We start from the raw sequence: 17,347 nt of genomic DNA, 5'->3' as shown, positions 1-17,347 counted from the left end.
TGGCCTAAGAGGATTGCAACCCCTTGTGGTACGAGTTTGTCATAGGTTTTTGTGTGGCATCTTATTTAAGGTTTTCTTCTTAGATTACATATATTTTATTTGTTCTTATACTGAAGCACCCAAAGTTAATCTGGAATTGGGCAGAACCTAAATCAAATCCATCAATCTGTGGAAAATTTATTGATCAACAGGTTTTTATTAGTCTTGAAATAAAATCCTTTTGAGACACTAAAAAGTTGTCAGGAGAACATTCTATAGCTCAGAAACGTTTTCCTAGAATAAATATTCTTTTTCATAGACTCATACATTTGTAAGCAACTCACAAGTCATCTAGTCCTATTTTCAGTATTTGATTCGATTAGGGGGATGGAGGACAGACAACAACAGCTGTAAAGAGCTCCTCCAAAAGTAAATTAGGTTTTTCTTTTTTTATATAAATATAAAGTATTTGATTCCTATGCAAATTTAAATAAAATTCAAGTGTTCCAGTAAAGTTTCAGACGATTATCCTATTATAAAGTCTTATTAAATATGCAGAAATGATTTCAGTTACTTTTGCCATCTAATGTAACCCCCCTCCCAAAAAAACAAAAAAAAAAAACCTTATATTTTATCCGTGATGCTATTGCCAATGGGATCTGGAAAAGAATTTTCTAGGAAAGTTATTTGACTGAAATGTATTTTTATCAAATTAACTGATGCCAGTATTTTGAAGATTCTATGATTAAAAAAAGAATGACAATCAAAAGCTTTTCACAGATCAAAGCATATATGGTCTTAACCTTTCCCCCTACTTCACTTATTTATTTATTAACAAGAATTGGTCAGAAATGGTGGAACACAAATCTATTTGAGTAGAACTGGTAGTGGCTCACTCCTCCCTGTCCGTTTCATCCAGTCTCCTCTGACATTCCATTACAATTCAATCATTTCCTTTCTTCCTACAAAGTTTAAACCTAACAGCTTAAGTATGCTGACCGACTTCTTTGTGAAGTTTCATTATTTTAAGTATTCAACAAGAAAATACCAGAAAAAAATTGCACCACTTTTAGGGGCTTTACAAAACCTCTTAAAGAAACAAAACCACTGGTTTTGAATCCAATTCATTTCACTTAAAATAATGTATTTAATATATTTGCTTTCATATTTACTTTGAAAATATCAGACTAAAGGGCATGTGATAATACAAAGAAGTTTGCAGTTCCATAATTTGGCCTAGTATGATAAATAAAAACAAGTTATGCAGTGGTGGGCTGCAACCAGTTTAACAACCGGTGCGCCTAACACAGAGTTCAAAATACTGGTTTTCCTTCAAAGTGTTGCAGATTGAGATACAAGAAAATGTGAGTGTTTTATGTTAAAAGATTGTCTATGTGCACAAACCATCATCACTTGAATAAAAGTGTCTTAGGTTTACCCAGAGATTGTAATAGTGGAAATAGTGGATGGCATTTTTCTCAATTACAACCCAGTGTGACCTTGGAGGAATGGACATATGGCAATTGCTAAGCATCTGAATGAGGATGGAACACAGGCCCATCAGGATACATGTGGACATGTGAGAAAGCTATGACATTTTGGATACAAATTCATATAATAATGTGAAGGAACTTACAAGGTGAATAGTGCTAAAAGAACCAGAATTCCTTTTATTGGGACGTATGGACAATACATTAGAAAAAACTCATGGCAGATTGATACTTTATACGGTAACTGCAACAAGATTTATTGTATGCACAACGATGGAAGAATAATGGAATTCCCACAGTGGAGGAGGGGATTGTGAAAATGTCAGAATTTGCAGAAATGATGAAACTTTTCATACAGATGTTAATGTTCTCTGTTTAGTGAGAGAACAAAGAAAATCTTTTTTGAAAGATGGAAACCTTATATGATTTTTTTTTTGTTGAATAAAAAATGAATTGTTGGATTTGAAGACTGAGAAAGATTCAGACTAAATCAGGAGGTATGGAGATGTGAAAAATATTTAAGTTGGAGGGGGAACAATAAGATTGTAATTATCTGTTCAAAAAAGGTTGGAGGTAATTTATTCATTTCTTAACTTTCATTTTTCTTTTCTGGCACTTCTTTTTTTCTTTTGATTAGTCTTTTATTATATGAAAATTCTTAAATACATTCACTATGGACAAGCCAGGTTGGCTATCTGTTGCAGTTTTGTTTAAGAACAGCTTCTAAGGAGCTTGCAAGAGATGATAGCCATGAAGCAAATGTATATTAAGGATGCAATTCTGAATGAGATTCCAAGTAGAAGTTAAAGGGTTAATGCAGGTTGGTCTATGAATAGCCCTAACTTGTCCTCTGCTTGCAGGTAGGAGGCACTGTTACAAGTTCCAAACAAAACATTTCCAAAGCCTGCATCAAAAGTTTCAGTTAATTTGCACCTCATACTTCTCTCCAGGAACTGCAGTAGCTTAAAGGGACAAAATGATTTTTGGAAATTGCTTTAATTCTTCTGATTAGCATGCCAGTATCATTTAGCAATAGTCTACAACAAGGGCTTAGGAAAAGTTCAACTTTCATTTTGATGTAATGTGAGAGATACAATCATAAGCACATACATCACCTTGGGCTTCTTGAATGAAAAGTAAAAAATAAATGAATAAAATAAAAGAATAAAATAAAATAAAAGAATAAAATATAACAATAAAATAAAATAAAATAATAAAGCTGTCATAAGCAGGTTAAAGGTAGAGAATAAGGGAAAATTCCATCTCGATTTCTACTCCACAGAAACATTTGAACAGCAATAATGCAGAATGTGAGATCATCTAATATGAGGCCAAATCAATGAGGAACACAAAGATACTATTTCTCATAACACTATATGCTATATAGGCCTGAAGGTTTTTAGGGTCCTTTCAAGGTAATAGCAAACTATTTTCTGTTCGTACACCAATATTCTGCACAGAATCACCAAACTACTGATAGTCCTTGCTTAACGACCATTTGAAATTATGATATATGATGGTGCTGAACAGAGACTTACGTCTCCCAAGTTACGGCCATTGCAATGTTCTTGCACTCACATGATTGCAATCCAGGTGCTTGGCAAATCGTTTACACTTACGCTCTGCAATCATGTGATCCCCATTGCAATTTCCCTGCCAGCTTCCTTGGAAAGTCAATGAAGAAGCCAGCAGAGAAGTTTGCAAGCCATTGCCAATGCCAAGATGACTCCTCTGGTTCCTGGGGTTGGCTGAAAAAGGTGAGTTCCAAAATCAAGCAGGTTTTTGGCATGGAGCGTTAGCAGCAGGGGTGGGGGTGGAGCCAGGAGTCCTCTTGTTTTTGGGGGACAGCTGCAAACACCCCATGCTGCAAACACTTTATGCCAAAATATTGCTTGGATTTCAAGATGGACTTTTTCAGCCAGCCTCTTTAAGAGCAAAAGGGCTTCCTACCAGATTGATTTCATCCCACATGGGAGAAATCCCTCCACCAAGCAGCTCTTTCACTCTCAAAGAGGCTGGCTGGAAAAGTCTGTACCAGAGGACTGGAAAAGAGTTGGCTGGGTTCCAGTTTTCAAAACAGGAAAAAGAAAAATGGATCCAGGAAATTACAAACTGATCAGCATGACATCAAGACCTGGGAAGATCCTGGAAGAGACAATCAAGCAACAGATCTGCAAACACTTAGAAGCAAGCAAAGCTATTACTAGAAGACAACATGGGTTTGTTAAAAACAGATCATATCAGACAATCCTTACTGCATTCAAAGTGACTGTGGCAGATAGTACTCGAGGTACAATAGGCTATTTAACAAATGTCTGAAGCTACAACATCCTCCCCAAAAGCTATATATGAACCCATTTCAAAGTTACAACCCCTGCAGCATCCTTGCAGTCATTCACCCTTACGACCAACCGCAGAGATGCTACAGCACACTCACTCACGTATTTCCCCCCCATCCTGGCTTGCCAGGTCCCCAAAGGGGTGGCCTGCTTTGCCACCCCACTGGGTTCCATGCACTCCTCTCCACCCCCAATCACCATTCGCTCACTTAGTTTTTGAAGATATCCAGAGCTTCGGAAGTCAGAGTAGGGAAGGCGGCTCCCTTGCTGGGCCATTGCTGGGCCACGTGACACAACTGAGAAGAAATCCTTCTGCTTTTGCTCCCCTCACAATCCTGTCCTTCCCAGTGCCAGCCACGCTAGCGTCAAGGTTCCAAGTAATATATCCATAACAAACAGACCTCTGAGGCAGGTAGATTCCTCAAAGAACAGGTTTATTGGATCTATCATATTGGCACAGGTTGATGAAAGCCGACTCTAAAGGTTCCCGCAGTTTTCACCTAATTAAAAGTTTTCCCCTTTTCCCAAACAAACAGTCACATGGTCCAATCAGAGTGCTGTCCAGTTGCTTGGTCATCACTCCTCCTCTCTTCAGCCACCTGTTGGAATGTCCTTGGTTAACAAGGGAAAGTATTTCGTTCTGGCTACAAACCCCCAGCTATCTCTATTTCCTCCTCTCTAACCCTCATCTCCCTTGTGGCAACACTGAAGCTTCAAAGATGGCATCAGTCAGGCCAACTTCAGAGTTGACAGCTAGCTTTACACACAATCCAGAAGAAACGCTGCTGCTTTTGCTCCCCTCGCAATCCATTCCTCCCCAACTCCAGTTCTTCCCCTTTTGCAAGGGGAGCAAAAGCAGCAGTGTCTCTTCTCCTGGATTGTGCCATGTAGCCCAGCAACAGAGCGGCCTTCCCTACTCCAACTTCCTGGGCTCAAAAGGTAAGCGTGTGATTGTGATAGGGTGGGGTATGGAGGAGGCCCGTAGGGCTTTGGGGAACCCAAGGGGCAGGAAGCAGAACATGGGATATCTCAGAAGATGGGGTGCACCTCTGCCTGCACTAGGCCTCCCCAACCCAAGTCACTTGATGCTCTACCTAATGACCATTCATTCATTTAACCAATGCATTGGGGAAAGCAGGGATTGGTAGGTCATTAATTATGCATGTCATTTAACATATAATTTGACTTCCAATAGTAATAGGCAGGCTCCATTACTGTTGTAAGTCAAGAATACCCCCCCCCCCCACCCTGTCTTCTGTTATTCTGTTAAATTGTACCGGAAAGCCTGCTAAATCATCCTCAAGAGATGCTCTCCAGCCTTGTCTTAAAAACTTCCCAAAACGGGCAAAGCCTCTGTATGTAAACTGTTGGACGGATTTTACCATCAGAGTTTTAACCTAAACTCCTAAATTATTTTATGTATACAGTAAAATACATGCTGCTTGTTAGCCTCACTATAAACACCATAGAAGCTTAACAGCTCTGACTGGAAATAATACTTTCTTACACATAAACTCAGACATGAAGACACAGAAGAACGATCAAGGCTATCTATAATAAAGGGTGACATATTCCAATGTAACTTCATCCATATATACTTACATATCCCAAATTATAAATTTTGTGAGTATATTTAGCATTATGCTAAAAGAAAAATGCACTTCTGACTGTGTACTCCCTAATGCTTAGATGGCAAAACATGTGGTATCAGCAATAGCCACTATGCAATAAAAATAAAGTGACACCTGTCACTTTTACTTAATACAGAAATGCCTGAGGCAAACTGTTGGGATGGATATAGAGAATAAGAATGCAGAAAATTTAGCTAACAGTACCAGTTGCACAGGAGAGTTTTGCAAATTTAGAACATGAAATATTTTTACCAGGGGTATCTCTTACAAAAACATAGAGGTCATAAAGCAACACGTAGCTTAAGACGATGTGAAGAAAGCTATTGACAATATAAAGACAGACATCACTAAGCTGGAGTGGAATAATCTTGCTGTTTAGCAAGCATTTATGCAAGAAAAAATTTATTTATTTATTTATTTATTTATTTATTTATTTATTTATTTATTTATTTATTTATTTATTATATTTCTATACCGCCTTTCTCCCGTAGGACTCAAGGCGGTGTACAGTCAAGAAAAATATAGACACACAAACATCATAAAATTGCTAATTAAAATTATTACTTAGTTTGGTCAATTAAATAAAACCCAGAATTAGATAAAATGATTAAATAAAAAATGATTCTGACCGGGCCAGAATAAGATGATAGTATCAACATCAAGCTCAGGGTCCAAGCAACTCATCACTAACCCAATTCTTGTAAGGTAATTTGGTAGAGTAAGATGGAATATAAAATTGTACCACACACTTTGGCTGTATTTGTACTTGCTAATAAAAGATCTATTTGATTTATTAGTGAATGAGAGTGAGAGAGATGGCAAACTGTGTGCTGTGGCCTCTACTACCATAAAACTGAAAAAAATTGGTTGAACAACTATTTCAAACAAATCAATGATTAGCACCTGTGTTAACCTAGTGAGAAGGGTCAGGCAGAAGCTCTGTGATATTTATAAATTATAAATATTTGAGCAGCACAGTCAAAAATATGATTTTCAAATTTGCAGATGATACGTATTAAGCTTGGGGATCGTATACACGTACAATCTATTAAGGACTACATGTTGAGTGCAGTTGGTCAGCTAGTTATGAATCCAATCTGGTGGTGATGCTGTCTATACCACATTTTTCTAGCTTACCAAAAAGTAGGCTGTGGTCTAGGAAACTATTGAGAAGCTGAAAAAAAATAGGCTATAACCAATAAAATGATTAGAATAAGAGAAATACACATGATCTTCATTTGGATGTGAAAACAAATCAAAGGCCTAAGTATGGGATGAAAGGGTGTGTTGTCAGGCTCTTGATACATAACTAAAATGGAATGTGCAGTCTTTTCCCAAGACAAATGGACTGAGGATCACGGACATTCAGGGCCTGACTCACATTGGGGGGGAAGAGGTCACACATTGTGTCTGTTTTTGTCTTGAGGCTGTGGTGTTGTGATCTGGAGTTTAGGAATGTTAGTCTGAGTTCACTGTCATGACTGCTCCTAATTAAAGAGAGGTGTCCCTATTTAATCAGCCCACTCCAAGACTGATTGGGATTGACCCTATGCGGTAGGGTCACTTGGATCCTATGGAGTTTCAGAGGAAGCCTGGGAGTTTTTCCAAAGCTTTTGCAGAGTTCAGATGAGGCTCTTGCTGCAGCTTGCTTGCTTGCCTGCACAGAAGCCTTGGACCAGACTGCATCCCCATAGACTCTCAACAGCCACACATTTTCTAAAGCATCATGGTTTTACCAAGGAACTCCAAATGACAAGCGCCGGGTAAATCACGAGATTCAGGCAGTTCAAATGAGTATAAAGTTTTATTACAAGCTTAAGCTCTCTACAAAAACCTGAGCTATTAACAGTCAAGGTCAAATGAGCAGGAATTAAGGCGGCATTCATGGTGGGCTGGACTTAGATCTCTTGCCGGAGCGCAGGGTCTCATGACTTATGATGTATTTGACCCCTTCCTCGGGCTCAAGCCTGATCATCTCCTACAGAAGAGCAACCAAGATGACTAGGGGACTGGAAGCTAAAGCATATGATGAACGGTTGCCATAATTGGGAATGCCTGTCTGATGTAGAGAAGAACTAAGTGTGACATGATAGCAGTCTTCTAATATTTGAATGACTGTCACAGAAAGCGGGGGGGGGGGGGGGGGTAATTATTCTCCAAAGTATCTGAGGGCAGGACAAGAAGTAACAGATGGAAATTTATCAAGGAGAGATCCATTTTAGAACCAAGGAGAAATTACCTGGAATACTGCAACCAATTTTGGTCACCATACTACAAAAAAGATGTTGAGACTTCAGAGAAGAGCAGCTAAGATGATCGAAGACCTGGAAACTAAACCATATTAAGAATGGCTGCAGGTTTTGGGTCTGGCTAGTCTAAAGAAAAGAATTAGGGGCGACATGATAGCAGTATTCTAGTATTTGAGGAGCTGCCACAAAGAAGAGAGGGTTGAATTATTCTCCAAAGCACCAGAGGGCAGGACAAGAAATAATGGTTGGAAACTAATCAAAGAGAGAAGCAATCTGGAATTAAGGAGAAACTTCCTAACAGTGAGGAAAATTAACCAGTGGAACAGCTGGCCTCCAGAAATCGTGGGCACTCCATCACTGGAGGTTTTTAAGGAGAGACTGGACAGTTACTTGTCTGAGATTGCATAGGTTCTTTGCTTGAGCAGGGGCCTGGACTAGAAGACCTCCAAGGTCCCTTCCATCTCTATTCTATTTTATTCCTGTCAGTGAAAACTATCATTGGTATGGCTTGTCTCCAGAAGTTGTGGGTACTGCACCACAGAAGTTTTAAGAACAGATTAGACCCCCATTTGTCTGGGATCAAGTAGGGTCTTCTGCTTATGAGGGGGTGGGGGTGGGTGAGGCAGTTAATAGAAGACCTCCCAGGTCCCTCTGTTATTCTGTATTCTGAGCCATTTTTAAAAGCTACTCAGCAAGCCTAAAATGCTAAAAAAATATGGCACCATCCAAAATTAGCTGAATCTCTCTCTCCACAAACAGAGGAGCAATCCAGAGGATCTTCCATCTTTTCAGGACTGTGCTTTACCATATGTATTAGCAATTCAAGAGAGCTAATTATTATTCCAAACAGAAGGTGTGTATGGGTGGCTCTTATTCAATATACACGGATTGCTGCTGGAAGAGACAATCAAACTCTATCACACCGCAAAACAAGTATTTTACCATCTTTTAAATTCATAAAGTGGAGCCATGACAATTGGAAACTTCATAAGGAATTCAGGAATCCACTGCATGTCATAAACCTTACCGATGGGCCTTATTTCTGAACACTGTACAAAACCTCAAAAAAGAGTCAAAGGGTTCAAAATGTAATCTTAGATCACTGTCATCTTGTAAGAGGCAATGTTTAGAAGCAGCATACTCAAACATACGGATTCAGTTATTACTTTAAACATCCAAACTCTACACTATAATGCAATTGTTTTTTGAACTGTCACTGCAGTAACAGATGGATATGTTGGTGAATTTTTGCATTTTATTTCCCACATGCACAGGGATTGATATAAAAGAAAAGTGATCCATAGATTCCAGGGAAATTAAAAACAACAATTGCATTCATTCTTATAATGTCAGTATCAAAGTAAAGCTAATTTACCATTTATCCATAATCCCATGGTGGTTTCTTTTGTCATACATTTATTAGCGGTACTTTAATTACTTGGGAAGGTATGTGTTATGACAGCATCACTCCACTTGTTAAACATTTTATAATACAACTGCTCTTTTTCCAAAGAAAATACCAGGTGCAGTAGCTCAGATGTTTCTCTAATTTCTATTGGATATGTCTACCCTGACTGCAACCCTAAAACCTCTCAGCAGATCTTGCCTAAAGAAAGGAAGCAACTTACCTCAATGTCCTGTAGGCTGAACTCCTTCTGATCTTTAAAGTTGGCTGCTCCAGCACTAAGTTCCATGAGCATTTTTGCAATTTCTGGTTTTATTGCTGCTGTGAGTCGACTTGCTGCCTCCATGACATGTTCCTGCACGTCCTTCAGTTGCATAGCTGCCTTAGAATAGTGCGAGTTCCGGAATACACTGCTGAAAAGGTCTGTGAGGAAAGTGCTTGCACGACAAAATACATTGAGTGCATCTAGGTATTTGGAGATTCCCTGCTGGAGGTCTGCGACTGGGGTCGCGTGACTGCAGCTGCCAGCAGCAGCCAGGGAAACCAGAGGAGAGGTTGGAGCTGAAGATGCTAAGGAGGCGCCCAGAGTCTTGCCCAGTTCTGGCACTTGATACTGCTGGTGTTGCTGCCCTTTTTGCTTGGACCCGCCAAGCAAAAAGCGCCGCTTATAGTCCATTTTACTTTCTTGTGCACTGCAGCAATACATAAGGAAGTACTTGGCCAAGGGTTTTTTGAATTAATTCATTCTCATGAGTTGCTCTCTTGGAAAGCCATCTATGTGTAGCAATAGCAGAGGAGCATGCACATAATTTTCAGAAAAGGCATTTGGAAAAAAAATCTAGGTACTAGGTGTCAGTAGTGAAAATGGCAGCTGTTTTGCTGACTCGTACAATTCGCTGTTCAAATGCAGCACTGCTGCAATTACAAATTATAATCATAAAAGCAAGTGGTGGTAACTAAAAGTACTATTTTCTCCTTAAGCATCCTACAGGGGGCACCCAAAATGTTGTTGCAATGTACAAGACACAAAAGCCATTTGCTGTAGTTTTCCTGTCAGTGCATTTCTGACACCTGGTGTTAATATTGTTTTAAATTGAAAGCTCATGTTTAAAAAGTAGTACCATTGTTATATTTTTCTTCAATTAGTATTAGGAAAGGAAAAGCAAAATCACTGCTCAACAGTGATGAGTAATGCAGACTATGACTGTTTTTGAAGGATCACTGAGTCATAACATCAGCAGACAAAATAACTTCTTGATTTGACAGAGCCCGTCAGTCAAATCCCATCTTAATACTGAAAAAAAGCATATATTTTTCTAGAGTCTTTGCTACTACACTTTATTCATAACATATGTTTTCTTTTCTTTTTATTGCAAGCCTTTCCACTTTTGCTTCTTGGTGCTGAGGTAGTTTCCTTTTAATATTACTAAGTGGTGCTTTCAGGGTTCATTTTTCTTGATTGTAGAGTATATAGGACGCAGAAATGTAAGGCCTCTAGGTCATTTCCTGGCAAGGGAAAATTGCAAAAAGTTTATTGTTTAGTAATATGTTCTATTATAAAAAGTTAACTCCTACCTGTCTGACAATAATCTGGATAGTAGATTATCACATAAACACTTATGTATCCTATTTGTAAACTGAACTGAAATACGATAAATATATTCAAGATATCACAAGTCTTTTGTCATTTACAGTCCAATCTAAAGTTCAGACATTTAACACTTCCTCTAGTTATACTATTGATCTTGCAAAATGCCTTGAGAGAAGTCAGATGATATTTGAATGTGACCGATTTTAAGAAAATGTCTTGCTGAAGATTACTTAGAAATACTGTAAAACCCCCAGCGTTGCCACTTCTCAGCTTAGATCACCAGTTTTAACTGAAATTAATACTGGAGATCCTCCGGATGGATAAAAAAAATCTATTTTTCCCTAGTTAAAAAAGCAAATCTTCCCTCCTCAGATGTCATAGGTCACATTGGGAGTAGCTGGCAAGCTGCTTGATCACTCCTCTCCTCCCTTAACTGCCATCTGTTGGGATGACCTTGGTTCCCACAAGAAAACTTTTTGTTTTGACTTTTAGCAAGCATATCTATTTTCCCCCCTCCCTTCCCCTTTCAGAGTTTGTGGCAACTATGAGACAGCACAAGATAGCTTCAGCCAGGTTCGCTTCAGAGTTGACAACATATCTGCGAACATCTAGAAACAAATAGTTATAACTAAAAGCCAGCATGGATTTGTTAAAAACAGATCATGCCAAACCAATGCCAAACCAATTTTATTTTATTCTTTGACAAAGTGACTAAATTAGTAGACCAGCGAAATACTGTGTATACTTAGACTTCAGTAAGGCATTCGACAAAGCAGACCACAAACTACTTCTTGGTAAGCTAGAAAAATGTGGGATAGACAACATCACCACCAGATGGATTTGTAACTGCTGACAAATCATACTCAATGAGTCATCCTTAATCTACATGGAGGTGTAGGAAGTTAGCACCCACCCCTTTCTTCCAACAGATGGAAGTAAACAGTGGGGTACCACAAGGTTCCGTCTTCGGCCCAAGACTTTTCAATATCTTCATAAATGACTTAGATGAGGGAATAGAAGGGGAACTCATCAAATTTGCAGATGACACCAAGCTGACAGAGATAGCCAACACCCCAGAAGACAAGCTCAGGATCCAGAAAGATTTTGACAGACCTGAACCATGGGCCCTATCCAACAAAATGAAATTTAATGTGGAGAAAAGCAAGGTTTTACACTTAGGCAGGAAAAACCAAAGGCACAAGGTGAAACCTGGCTCAAAAACAGTAACTGTGAGAGGGATCTTGGAGCTTTAGTGGATGTTCACTTAAATATGAGCCAGTAGTGTGCGGCAGCAGCCAAAAAAGCTAATACAATTCTTGGTTGTATAAATAGAGGCATAGAATCAAAATCAGTATCAGTACCACTTTATAAAACCCTTAGTAAGGCCACACCTGGAATACTGCATCAAGTTTTAGTCACATTACAAAAAACATGTTGAAACTTTGGAAAAAGTCCAAAGAACAACAACAAAGATGATTAAAGGCCTGGAGACTAAAACATATTGTTAGAAGAAATATCCTTCTGGGTTCAGCTCCAAGTGGGGGAAAAAGACACTGGAAACATGGAGACTGCTTGGCAAGACGGTTTAATGGTGGACAGGATCACATGGCTTGAGTTCTTGAACAGAAAAGGGACGAGATACAGCGAGTCCCCAGGTTTTATGCTTTCTCTGGCTTTGAACTTCCTGGGGCCCAGAAAGAGTATCCTGATTGGTTGTCAGACTCCCAGGGGGTCTTAGCTAGCCTTGCTGGCTGATGCAATCTTTCCAGGTGGCATGTGGTGAGTTTCTGTCCTAGATGGGTCCCACTGCGTTAGTTTCTGTTTGCTATTGTGTTGCAGATTATGGCCCATTAACAAAGGTGTATGTGGGGGAGGCAGGAAGCGGCTTTGTCTTTAAAACATGCTTCTCCATTTCTCATCCAGGGAAATATAATATTCTGCCTTTTTAATATTTCCTAAAATATTTCATTCTTCCAGGAAAGGGGTGGGTGCTAACTTCCTACAATATGAAGAATGATTGCAGGATTTCGGTTTGGCTAGTTTAGAGAAAGAGAAGGACTGGGGGGACATGATAACAGTATTCCAGTATTTGAGAGGTTACCACGAAGAGGAGGAGGTCAACTTATTTTTCAAAGCACTAGAAGGCAGGACAAGAAACAATGGATCTAATCAAGGAGAGAAGCAATCTGGAATTAAGGAGAAACTTCCTGAGGACAATTAACCAGTGGAACAGCTTACCATCAGCAGTTGCAGGTGCTTCATCCCTGGAGATTTTTAAGAAGAGACTGGACAGCAGGGTGGATAAAAATCAATGATTTTTTTTAAAAAAATCAAAAAAAATCGGATTTTTTTTATTTAAATCGGATTTTTTTTTATTTTTATCGAATTTATTTTAATAAAAAACTTGGGGTAAAAATCTATTGTAAGATAGTTTTCTATTTAAGATACTTAAATAATTTAGTTTATTCAGCATGAAATGGAGCTTAGTTATGTAGCATGAGGCTGTATATTCTGCAACATTGGGACTATCGGTGAGTCAACCGTGGGTCAAAGGAGCAGCAGAGATGACAGTTGCTCTTTAAAACTTATAATTTAAATCGAGTTGATTTAAATCAAGCCTTTTTACTAGTGATTTAAATCATGATTTAAATTGTGATTTAAATCAACTCGATTTAAATCAAATCCACCCTGCTGGACAGTCACTTGTCTGAAATGGTATAGGGCCATGATGGCGAACCTATGCCACACGTGGCACGCGGAGCCATATCAGTGGGCATGCGAGCATTGCCCTAGCTCAGTTCCGGCAGTAGGGCCTTTGGGGGGTGGGAGGCCCGTTTTTCACTCTCCCCAGGCTCCAGAGGCTTTCTAGGAGCCTGGGGAGGGCGAAAACTACCTTCACCACCCCCCCGGAGGCCCTCCAGAGACCGGAAACGGCATGTTTCCCGACTTCCAGTCCCACCCCCCAAGAAAGCCTCTGGAGCCTGGGGAGGGTGAGAAACGGACCTACCGGGACCACTGTGCCATTGCGTGGCAAAAGCGGGGGAGCATGGGTGAGTTGCACGCGCATGCGTGGGGCACATTGAATTATGGGTTTGGGCATGCGTGCGTGTGACACACACCGCCCGCACTCCCCCCACTTTTGGCACGCGACAGCAAAAAGGTTAGCCGTCACTGGTCTATAATTTGGCTTTCTGACCTATACATATATTTCTCATGAGGACACTGAGATGTTCTGGAATTCTGACTGCTTTTCACAGTTTGATGTAATCAACATAATCAAAGGCCTTTCTGTAATCAATGGGGTTATTTTTGATAATCATGAATGTTCCTTTTAACATGACTCAGGATCTGGCCCTTATGAAAACAAGGATGTCTACTCTTGTCCATTTATTTTGGTAAATTTCCTTGGCAAAGGAAACAAAAATGACATCTTTTTTCCCCAAAATTCTCCTTTCTCCATCCTTTTTTTTGGTCATGTCTGTAGATCCGAGACAGGATACCTCTGTTGAGCATGAAAAAAGAAGGGAGTTGAAGTTTCCTGGTAGGTATTTTTTTCCAGCATTTTTACTAAATAATTAAGAAATATTGAGGTTTTTCCTGCTTTGACAGGATTAATTAAGCTTGCCTAAAGAGGGATGTGTGTGGGAAAAAATCTCATTGCTTTCTGAAAACTTCCAACTCCTTGCACTGCATGTTACAAAGGAGACTATTTATAATTAATATCAGTGATAATGAACAAGGTAGGCCTGTTCCGTATCCATCTTGAATTTATGTCTGGCAATCTTATAGAGCAGTGATGACTAACCTTTTCTAGACCAAGTGCCCAAAGCAAACCCCCAAAATGCAATGTGCGCGTGGCGCCGTACATGTACCCCAGCCCCAGCGCTTGTGGCCTCTTGCATGTGCGCCAGGCCCTGCGCATGTGCATGTGCCCCCGCAGGTGCCGCACACCCCCATGCATGCATGCACACCCCTGTGCATGCGCCCTGTCACCACATGTGTGGCAGAGATCCGAAGACCAGCTCGCTGGCAGGAGGCGTGCGCACATGTGCAGCGGAGCTGAACTGGGGTGACGGCTCATGTGTCATCAGAGAAGGTACTGCATGCCACTTCTGGCACGCGTGTCATAGGTTCGCCATCACGGTTATAGACAAAACATGGCAAAGGAGACCAACAAAACTGTATACACTTTCCATGTTTAGTCAACCTATATATATTGAACATGCTGCATATCAAGAAAAGTTGGATTGGAAGAAAATAAGTGTAGTTTTAGAACTGGAGGAAGAAACTTCAATAAGCTGCATTGGCTGATGGCACCACAAAGGATCTATAAATCCTAATACTAAAAGCCAGAGAAGATAGGACTAAAGTGCCATCACTTCTGGATACCTATAAAGATCAGAACTTTACAAGCCATGATATTTCCTGTACCACTCAATGGAAATGAAGGTTGTATTCTGAAGAAGCAAGATACTAAGAGTTTGCCTTTGAACTTTGGTTTTGTAGATGATTCTGAGAATATCATGGAGAGCCAAGAAAACAAACCAGTGGGTCATCAAACAAACCCAACCCAGAGCTCTCATTTGAGGCACAAATGACCAGGCTCAAATTAACTCACTGTATGACTAGGAAACAAAAAGACCTTTATGCAGTGGTGGGATTCAATTTTTTTTAACAACTGGTTCTGTGGCCGTGGCTTAGTTGGGGTGTGGCTTGGTGGTCATGTGACTGGGTGGGCATGGCTAGCTGGTCATGTGACCGGGTGGGCGTGGCTATCTGCAAAGGGACTACTCAGAGGGCTGAAAAAAGTCATTTCTGACTGGTCCTCGCACTTTTGACCTGTCCTCGCACTTATGACCATCCTCACATTTATGCCCGTTGCGGCATTCTTAACAACCGTGTCACTCATTTCACAACTGCTTCTCTTCATCATGGTGACAAGATAGGGCAAAAACGTAAAATGTGAGGACAGTCGTAAGTTCGAGGACTGGTCAAAAGTGCAAGGACCAGTCAAAAATAACTTTTTCAGCCCTCTGAGTAGTCCATATGCATAAAAGGACTACCCAGAGGGCTGAAAAAAGTCATTTCTGACTGGGCCTCGCACTTTTGACCGGTCTTCGCACTTATGACTGGTCATCATTTATGCCCATTGTAGCATTCTTAACAACCGTATCACTCATTTCACAACTGCTTCTCTTCACCATGGTGACAAGATAGGGCAAAAACATAAAATGTGAGGACAGTCGTAAGTTCGAGGACTGGTCAAAAGTGCGAGGACCAGTCAGGAATAACTTTTTCAGCCCTCTGAGTAGTCCATATGCATAAAAGGATACAGCAATAGAGAGGGATGAAGGAAGGGAAGGGAAATTAGAGGAGGAGTAAGGGTAAGAGAGGGAGGAAGAGAGGAGGAGAAGGAGAAGAGGAAGAGGAAGTAGGGAGGAGAAGAAGAGGGGGGGAAGAGAAAGTAAGAAGGAAAGAAAAGAGAGAGGTGGTAGGTTTGAGGAGAAAGATTGCTGTACAATAAAAAAGATGAAAGGGAAGAAAGCCAACCCCAAACAAATATAAAGATATTAAGATAAAGAATGAATTGTTAAACTTTAAAGAATAAAAGAGAACAAATATGAATAAATAGCAATAATTAGAAACACACATATAAACATACAATGTATTTTCTTTGAACAGAGTATTTGGCCAGTTCCCAAATTTAAACAGTGTTTAGTCATTTCAATTAAATTTACAATTTCTATATTTCCTTTTTGTCATATTTATTCCTCATCTATTTTTTAAAAAAACGAATATTACCCTTCATCCTCATCTCTAATCTTAATCAAATTCAATTTTTCCCGTCTATTCTATATTATATCCCTTCCCATTGTCATCTATTTTTATATCCCATTGGTTTTATATCACATTGGTTAATTATGTAATATTACAGTTGTTTAATACAAATTCAACATTTTAATATAAATCAATTAGTTATATAACCATCTTTTTTGTATATTAATCAATATGAACATGAATATTCCAATTATTTCCATGCAATCCAATTTCTTACAAATCAATTAATTATATTTACCAATAATAATAAACCAAATAATTTCCCCCATATATTCCTCCAAACCACAACTTAACCATTTCTGCTTTCAACACAATATACAATTAATAGTTTCTCAATTATTACAATTCCCTAGTTAAATAGAGCTTTTTTTCTTTTGTGTTTTAAAATCTTGAACTCGCCTCTTTTGCCCTAAATTTCCCATTGTTTGCAGTTTTGCACCTACCTTTTTTGGTGAGGAAAAAGAAAAAGAAATCTCTCTCTGCCTCATTTTGTCACGTTGCAGCAAAGACCCTGCTTTACTTTCAGTTTCGCTTTTGCAGCATAGCTAGTCTAGGGGAAAAAAAATCTGCTCCAGCACTCTTTGCAGATAGCAACAGAACCCTGGCAAAACAGCTGAGAGCAAATCAGCTGAGAGTCGGAGGCCGATCTAATCAACTTGTGCTAATTAACCGATGCTGAAGCTGAAGGGGCTGTTTTTTCTTGCTATTTGCTTTCAAGGAGGTAAGTGCTGCGAGGCACAGGCCAAAGGGTGGGGGCCACCCTTTGCCACTTAGACCCCCCTGCCGCCCCCCTTGCCTCTTACCGCCCTCTAAGGCATTCCACCG

At 39.7% G+C, this 17,347-nt stretch overlaps 1 protein-coding gene across 1 annotated transcript in view; it reads right to left on the bottom strand.

Moving 5' to 3' along the window:
• The window catches only part of GARRE1 (granule associated Rac and RHOG effector 1), a 53,060-nt gene that overhangs the window by 22,977 nt on the left and 12,736 nt on the right, over positions 1-17,347 (bottom strand). Inside the window, exon 2 of the mRNA XM_034425571.3 lies at positions 9,317-10,599. Within this exon, the coding sequence (XP_034281462.1) occupies positions 9,317-9,799 (483 nt within the window). The 5' untranslated portion in view covers positions 9,800-10,599. The remainder of the gene's footprint in view (positions 1-9,316; positions 10,600-17,347) is intronic.

The sequence above is a fragment of the Pantherophis guttatus genome, chromosome 11, assembly GCF_059756535.1.
Source record: "Pantherophis guttatus breed Tessera chromosome 11, ASM5975653v1, whole genome shotgun sequence".
Lineage (NCBI taxonomy): Eukaryota > Metazoa > Chordata > Lepidosauria > Squamata > Colubridae > Pantherophis > Pantherophis guttatus.
This window is presented reverse-complemented; position numbering and strand designations above follow the sequence as displayed.